This window comes from Trachymyrmex cornetzi, unplaced genomic scaffold (assembly GCF_001594075.2).
Source record: "Trachymyrmex cornetzi isolate Tcor2-1 unplaced genomic scaffold, Tcor1.1 scaffold309, whole genome shotgun sequence".
Classification (NCBI taxonomy): Eukaryota; Metazoa; Arthropoda; class Insecta; order Hymenoptera; family Formicidae; genus Trachymyrmex; species Trachymyrmex cornetzi.
The window spans coordinates 661,247-670,319 of NW_017297786.1; the positions used below are offsets into that span (position 1 = coordinate 661,247).

The window sequence follows — 9,073 nt, forward strand, 5'->3', positions numbered from 1 at the left end:
TGTTAATTACATGTTTGCGGTGTCCGCGAGGATTACACGCTACAACCGAAACTATGGGCCGCCTGAGTTCTGTGTCGCGTATGAACACGCGTATAGGGTGGTACGTGTGCACGTGTACGCGCGCATAAATATATTATATCGTTAACGACATTCTCCGTAAGCGAACATCACATATCCTTCGCCAGATCCGTAAATTACATGACGATGCGGCGACATTGATATTCGTTGGCACCACGTGAAATTAACACTTATACGACCTCTCCGTCTAAGCTAATGACATACGTTGAACTTGAATGAATGAATACTTGACTCGAAACAATGAGAGCGATGTGTCAAGGCGTCGTCGTCGCTCTCGGCGAGGTCAAAGTCGCTCGACCTCTCGAGAAGAATAAAACACAATGCGCGTGTCTCGCCAGTACGGTCGACTGGTCGACAGTTGTATGACCAAAACTCGCTAAATTCTCGAAACGGAGTTGGAGGAGACGGGCGACAATGGCGCGGGCGAGCGTGAGAAGAAAGGAGTTGGGTAGGTATAGAATAGGCAGGCAGGCAGAGAGGAAACGGATAGTCGGATGGAGGTCGTGGCGAGAGGAAGAGAGGAATTGCGGATAGAAGAGGAGGAAGGGACGGGTGTCCAAAGGTGGCCACGACGAGGGAAGTTGCGGTTTTCGCGGTCGCCGTGGTTGCGGCTTAGGCAAATTGAGATAGTTCGCAAACCACCGACCAGCTGACCTGGTCGTCACGCCAGGATGCACCAGGATGGCACATGCCACACGCTGCACGTCATGCCGTCTCTCTCCTCTCTCTCTCTCTCTCTCTCTCTCTCTTTCTCTTCCTCTTTTCCTTTCGCGAGAATCTAGCGGTGATCCCGACGCTCTTCGTGACGCCTAGCGTATCATCTTCGCGTTCAATAATTCATAAACAACGATATATATACCACGTAGACCAAGCATTCCCATGTTTTTCAGCGGTGGCGGATCAAGCCGAAAATTGACAATTTAAGCGAGATTCCGTGCCATCTCCGCTTTCACTGAAAATAGAAAGAGACACAACGAAAAACCATTGTAATATGTTAAATCTGTTAAACTGTCATCTTCCGACTTGAAGCTATGAATGCTTGGTCTATCACGCATATATGTCGTTGTTCGTAAATCTTCTCAATCGCGAAACGAATTAAACCGTTAGTAGCAGTGCCGATGTCGATTCCGACGGTATCGCAAGCGCGATCGAGTACCACTGGCGGCCGGGCAAACAGCACTGTATCGTATTTGTGTGCTTAGCCCGGCAAATGTTAGCCAGCATATCGCTTATGGTGCTTGTTGAGCGAGGGTGATGGTCGATAGTTTCCGTAGCGGCGGTGGCGGGAAGGGCAAAGAGGATTCCTCGCTCGCGCATTTCTCGTAGCGGTACAGGTACACGGCATCGCGTTCGCGTCGGTTTAACGCCGATCCGATGACGTCGACATGAACGAACGAACGAACGAGCGAGCGAGCACGAACCCATACGTCGTGTTTGTCCATCCGTCCATATAGGGCCGTGTTTGTCCTTGCCTCTCGCTGTTTGAAGAACGTCAGGATCCCGGTCTGTGCAAACTCCTCATTATTGTGAACAGTGTACACGAGGCATAAACGCGCGTGCGCGCTCGCTCGGCTCGACCGAAGTTACACGTGTCAAGTCGCGCGTCACGTGCGCGCACGTCGCACACATGATCGTAATACTTTTTTCCCCTCTTTTTTTTTCCACGCGACGGAAGCAAAACGCGACGCGTTGGCCCGTGCGACAAAAACGATCCCTTCCACCCTCCACGGGAGAAAAGCAAAAAAAAGTCACGGAATCTCTGGAGACCCGAATTTTCGTCGTGATTCCGCTCGCGCCGTTTCTCGTGCTCTTCCCGTCAAGATTTCTTTTGCGACCGATTACAGTTCACATGTTAACGCGTTTTTTCTAAGGTTGCCTCCTGTCGTTTACTGTGAGTTTTGAAAATTTATGGTCTATCAGAACTGCCACTCCTCATCCTAAAATTGCATAACGGTTTCCTGAATTCTAAACAAAATTTTATAATTTTCCCTAATATTTTGAAATTTTTTAATTTCGTCCTGATTTGGAAACTGTTATATATTTTATTGAAATTTAACATAGCAATGTAAATTACTATTAACGTTGCTGACACTATTATTATTTAATTTTTAGATTGCTGGTATTTCAAAACTGCGTAGATGTGATGCATATTAAACTTTTTTAAAGCCAAGAATTTTAATTTTTCAGAAAATTTTGCAAAATTTCCAGTTTTGTAACAACTCTATGTAACTATAGATTTTCAGTACTCGCAGTAAATAACAAAACACGGCTTAAAATGACACATTTGGGTTTAAATACGTTTATGACATATATAACGCGGTGATTTAGAATTTTATTATATTATAGTTGAATTTACGACAGTAATTAAAGGTAAGTCGTCTATAACGCGCGTACTAAAAAGTTTCTTATTCATTACGCCGTCGTCAGCCTAATTACGCTTAAGAATCGCTCAGTGTCAATATTTTACATTGATCTTAAAACATTTTGAAAAAGAAATTCAACGAGAACGGCGAGAGATTAAATAGTCGAGCGAGCGTTTAATATTCTTAGGTATATCTGATCTGACGACTCCAGGTCTTAAATTGGAAGACGTCGACAATCAAATCACTCGAGTCGAATGAGCTCAGATACCGTTTTTCCAGATTGATTAGCGACGAATTAAATAATTAAATACACTCTCACGAAGACTTGATATTGACGTCGCGTCGCTTCGACGATAGAAAATCTTCATGTTCGAAATTCTTTAACTAATTAATCACAGATTTTATGATAAGAGATAATTTTACACGTCTAGACACAAGCCAGATTCAGTGAAAAACAGATATAAAAATAGATATGGAAAGAAAAAATGAATAAAAAAAACATGACAAAAGATTAATGTATATATAATAGATGAAAATATAGGCAAAAGCGATATTTAAAAACTGATGTCTTCCTTTTGCATAGATTTTTACTAATCTGTTCAACGATTACACGCATATTTGTCAGATTTGATGATTCTTTTATATTAAAGCATTTTTTTCTTCTTTTACATTAAAAACACGATCTTCAATGAGATATGAGTCTCATCAGAGACTTGCATCATCTTCTTGGAAGATGGACTGTTCACCAGCAGTTGAGAAAATTGCTGCTGCTTATCCACTTATCTGCGCACCTATCACGATGTAATAAAATTTTTACTAAAAATGGCATCCAGTACTGGCCTGAATTATGACCCAGCGATTTAATACCTATCTCATTATTCGCAAATCGTGAAAATAGTAATTTCTCTATCGTACACTTTGAATAGAGATTTTTTTTCTCCTCGGAAAGAATATATTCCGAGAGCTACCTTTTCGTGAAGTGCGAAGGCATAATCGGCTTAGTTTAGCAAAGATTAGTGTAAGCTCTGTATATCTTTACCAAGATTTCGAAGGTTCTTGATTCGATCTGGGCAATAGATTTAATTTCGATGGGACAGTCGTTTCAGGGGACGCAAGATTGTCGGTTTAAAGGGCTCAATGTTACCACGAGAGAATCCAATACATGAGTACATATGTATGCAAGTGTGTATGTGTGTATACAAGACGAAGGTAGGAGAGCGGGAGTATCCGTTGAAACTTTCCGTCTGGGGTTTCGTAATGATCGACGGGCTGGTTTGCCCGGAAATAATATTTGTACAGCTTGTACGTAAACAGCCCTGGCGGCCCTGCAGAGTGCCAATAACCACCGCCTGTGTCAACTCGGTCAAGCACCGGAGCATCACGACAAGGATGGCGGCGACGAGGGCAACGGCAACGACGACAGCGACGGTGACGAGTCATGATACTAATCGTCTCCAGGGATCGTAAGCGTCGGTGCAGTGTATGATGGTGATGACGATGACGCCAAGTCATTCGATCTTTTGGTCGCGACTATATATAGGGTTACCAGCCGTACTCTTTTAACTTTTAAGTAGGCAAGTGGAGTGCTCGAAACATCCCAAACAAATTTTATTTTTATAGTTATATTTTTTAATAGTAAATATATAATTACATTTACATTATTTTCATATTCCTATGAGATAGAGGAATGTAAAAATAATTAACTTTAATACTTTTAGGCAATTTTTTAAATTTTCCTTTTCTAAAACAAGGTTTTTAAGATGCGTAGAGTGCTGTAACTGTCTATCTACTTAAAGGTTAAGAATATTCTTTGTATTCTTTTTGAGGTTGAAAAATTTTTGATCATTAATTAAGGATGGTTCGAATTAAAGTCGAAATGTACGGTTGATGAAATGAAATTTAATTATGATATATTAAAGTAATTTGTACGAAGGTGATTGCAGATTGTTTATCGCACCAATTCCTAACAACACTTATTATTGATATTTTTATCATTAATTAAAATTTTATATTTATAAATTTATGTTAACATAAAAATTTTACTTTATTAAAAATATTGTTTATTTGACTAAATTAATTTAGTTAAATGAACCATTTTTTTCTCAGTTAACCTACATTTAACCGATTTAACGCATAAAAAAATTATAACCCTTTCTTCTGCCCCCTAATTATCATATTTTCTTAAAAAGTATATATATATGTACTTATACTATTTTCTTGTGATTGAAATATAATAACTCTAGTTGCGATTGTCAGATAAGTAGTGCCACGAGCTCTCTTTACGTTATTCTCGTCCCATAGCAATTTACGTCACGCGACGCGAATTAATCAAAAACGTCGGACGGACCTTTTTCGATAATCAGTAAATTCGTTACTGTCATGTAAATACGTAATTCAATTCCCGTATAGATTACATTGATTACAATATTCTTTGAAAATTGAAGGCGTTTTTATCTTCGTCGACGTTTTAATTGACTCCGGCTTTGCTTTACGCGTCACTGCGCGATAAAATTGTACAATGTGTTATTAAAAATGTGACGCATCTCACGTCTCGTTCGCCACAATTTTCATTGTCTGAGAATCTCCACGTGTACGAGTGTCAGCGAGAGAGTGAGAAAAGGAGATAGAGGAGAGGAAGAGAGATAGAAGACGAGGTGGCCAACTGTTTGCACGTGACGAGATTTATAATGCTCGCGCCAATTGCATGTAACACGCTTCGCTCATTCCACGGTGTAATTCATCGCGGTGTAATTACCAATGCATATTGCGGTTCTGCGGAAACGCGCGCGCGCGCGCGAGCGAGCGACCCGCAAATTTCGTGGTACACGCGCGATATGGTTTGGCGGTATCTCTCTTCTCCTTTCTCTTTCTCTCTCTCTCCCTCTCTCTTTCCCTGTCTCGTCTCGATTTCAATTTTGTCCCCGTCTCTTCTCGTCGCGCCGACAAATAATTACAACGAGAGATCGGTCTGTATCGTCGCTGGATGGAACGTTAATGAGATCGTTCCACCGCACGCTTGTGAAAGTAGGTATAAGCGCAGATAAAAATGACACAAGTGTACGAGGAATAAGTAATTAAACACATATTTCGTTCTCTATATTCATAACATAAAAAGATTTGAGTATTTTTAGTTAAATTAGTCGATTCGTCCGAGTTCCTATACTTTCTTCAAAGAAGTAAGTCATCTCCGCCGCTAATATAATATTTTTTGATTAGCGAGAAGCGGGAAGTTACAAGATTTACACACAGAAAAATACTACATACTGCGATATATGCAAGTAATAATTACTTGTTTCAAAAGTTCATATATCTGCAAATTTGTCATAAATCCATCACAGGCATTAAATTATTCAAAATATATTCTAAATCCTAATAAATTTGATATTTTAATCAAGATTATTAAATTAAAACAAATTCGATTTGCTTATTAATATAAAGTCGCTCCTTCGATTAATTTTAATAATTATTCTAAATGAAAATAAATTCTTGTTTCGGGTACATAGTAATGAATATTTTTAAGATTATTATCAATCAAAAAGTATCTTTGTTAAAGATAACCATTACTTAAAAAAGGAATCAAATTAATCGAGTAATCATTTTTCTTAGCAATAGATGTTTCTGCGTGCATGTACTTGGAGGAAAATGGCGAAAAATCCGCTGCAAAGTCTCGATGTATCCGACGCGCATTTATATTCGCATTAGCCGCGGAAAATGCGTCTCTGCATTCAGTGTCAGCGTCACGCGACCGCGAATTGCGCGAACGTCGCCGGTTAATCGCGCGGCGGCGGCGGCGGCGGCGGTGAGCTCTTTTTTTCTCCCTCGCGCGGTTCACTCTCTTTCTCCGCACTTTTCCGTTTGACTCTATTTTTTTCGTCGCCTCGCTTTTCCGGGCGGTCGCGGGTAATCATCGGAGCCGCCGTGTGCACGATGGCAGCTATAGGATATGACGCAATTGCGGATACCGAGCGCGGGCGGCCGCGGCCCTCCTGGTGGTCCACACCCGTTCCGCTCCGCGTCGCGTCGCCGCGATATATAGATTTATTTTCGTCGTTCTCGCGTACGAGCTTTTCCGCTTCGGCTCGCCGGGTGTTTACAGTCGAATGAAAATTTGCTCGGCAGCCAAATATTTTTCCGTCGTCGCTCGGCTCTGTCCGCGTTTCACTCTCCTACTCCTCCTCCTCCTTCTATGCTCTCCTCTCTCCATATAACGTAGGTCAATTTCATCGGCGCGTATTTATATATATATATATACGGGTGCGGCCAGATATTTAGCGCAGGAACCTGTGCGTGCGTGCGTGCGTGCGTGACGACGAGGGCGCGGGATTATCAAGCATTAGTCGAAAAGAAGAGGAGGGGGGAGTCGGTAGAAAAAGAAATAATTGCCGGAAAGAATTTATTGGTCTAAGCTCCGTCGGCTTGGAAAACATCGGCTACTTTTTAATTATCTCGTTAGCTCGCGAGAGTGACGTTGACAGCAGCGGAGAAATAATGCGATTCGTAGGTACGAGCGATGCGCATCTGGTAATAACTAATAACTGCGCGGCGGATAGATATCGATCGATTAACTCGAAATAACGCAGTTCATAGACACGTCAGACGTAACGAGGAAAGAAAAAAAAAAAAAAAGAGGACGTAATTTTCTTCGCGATTGATCATTGCAGATAGATACAAATAGATTAATCTGTCTCTATAATTGAACTCGCCGCAAGTCCGGGAGGATGGAGCAAAGTACGTCGGAATAACTATAATGAAAGCGTGAAAGAATGTGAGAGAGCGAGTATTAGAGAGGAGATATATAAAGTGAAAAGCAAAAATGGTAAGAGCAATAATATAGTCAATGGCGATCTTTGTGTTACACAATAGTGTCCCTAGAAATAAGAGTCTGGTCAACGTTTCGGTTTAATAGAAAAGGGCGTACGTGTTGTGCACTTACACAACTGTATAAACGCGCTGTATTCACATATTTGCTTTTCAATTTTTTCACACGTTCAGTCATCTTTTGATTGGTTCCGCCGTTTTTCATCAAGACAATAAAACATAGGACAACACAGGCCAGAGTTTTACCTCTGGGGATTCTATATAGTGTTACAATGTATTCATTGACGTTTGCAATTTTCAAAAAAAAATTTACGCTACGGTACTTAGGACGGGCTGAGGATTAGGGACTTCCCGAAGTGCTCGATTATTTACAGTGAAATCTAATGGGACAATAAGTAAGCAGGAAAAAAAGGCCATCTGTTCACCAAAATTGGAGAAAGTTACATTTTCGGGAATTAACAATTCACGATACGCCGCATGATGAATCGATTCATCTCGCTCTTACCGTTTCTCTTACCATATAATCTTTACATGGCGCTTGCAAATGGACTTTATTCCCCGTTCAGTTCGTACATAGATAACGCAAATTACTCGAAATGCGAGACTTTATCTTATCGACGTAGAATGTCCTTCGCTAATCGCGTTTCTTTCGAAGTACACTTTACTTTGGCCACTTTCAAGTTTCTTTTGCTGGTCATCGTTTGTCGCAACTATCTAGCTTTCAATATTATACCGAGAAAAATGTTTCGGTTGTTTCAACAAGTATAAACAAAACAAATTCTAATCATACAAATGAAATTTCTAATTATTGTAATTAAATTTCTGCAATTAACTGGAACGTTTAATAGATTTATATAAGTGTCTGTACCTCTTTCTGGTTGAATGATTATAATTTTTCTCCAGTGTATATTCACGTAACGTAATAATTGTGCAATCGTTATCAATTGTTAAATTACAATTTTTTAATTAATTAATTAAAATCCTCTCAAAGTAAAGGAGAAATTATAACTATATAGATATAAAGATATTCTTATTTGCTTCACAAAACTCTTTATTCTGATCTTCTAATTCTGAATTATTTACAATTAAGCTATCATCGTAAGATCAACTTTAATCTCGATTCAATTTATCTCTTTCTAATTAAACAAAAATTTCTTCAACTATTTCTCCTTTACTTTGAGAGAATTTTTATTCATTTATTAAAAAATGTTAGTTTAATGATCGATAACGATTATACAATAATTACGAAACTGTACACTGGAAAGGTCTTATTGCATTAATTTAACCGGAAAGATTCTAAAAATTAGAAAAAGATAAACAGTAAGTTGAACCAACACTAAAATTGATAGAAATCAATTGAGCCTTGGAAAATTGCCGGGCCTTAGAAAATTGCCTCGGCATTTCTATGAAGAATTCAATTTCACTCGAAAACGCTTGAAAAATTCGCAATAAATTGCGAGGAGAAAACTTCCTGTATATTCAAATAAATAATCTTTTATTTTCTTGAAAATGGCGGGAGAAAATATCGTACGAACAATTAAAAGCATTCGTGGGGACATTCCGGGGGAGGGTTCTTCTTTCGCAGGAAACGCAATCGAGAGGTCTGTTTTCTGTAGCTGAACTAATGTACTCCTTTGGAACTTAAAGTGAGAGATAGATATACGTTTGATATTTGTCGAAAGAGAGTTTTAGAAGAGTTTAGGAACAGAAAACAGATCAGAGATCTTCCGCATCTCGTCCCGGTAAAGAATATAAGAATTAAGAAATCATACGTACCGGATGTCTAGCTGCAGCCGCCACGGCCGCCGCCGCTG

At 39.8% G+C, this 9,073-nt stretch overlaps 1 protein-coding gene across 1 annotated transcript in view; it reads right to left on the bottom strand.

The window, feature by feature from the left end:
- The window catches only part of LOC108762551 (protein groucho-1), a 30,570-nt gene that overhangs the window by 19,587 nt on the left and 1,910 nt on the right, over positions 1-9,073 (bottom strand). The window contains exon 2 of the mRNA XM_018509590.1: positions 9,036-9,070. Within this exon, the coding sequence (XP_018365092.1) occupies positions 9,036-9,070 (35 nt within the window). The remainder of the gene's footprint in view (positions 1-9,035; positions 9,071-9,073) is intronic.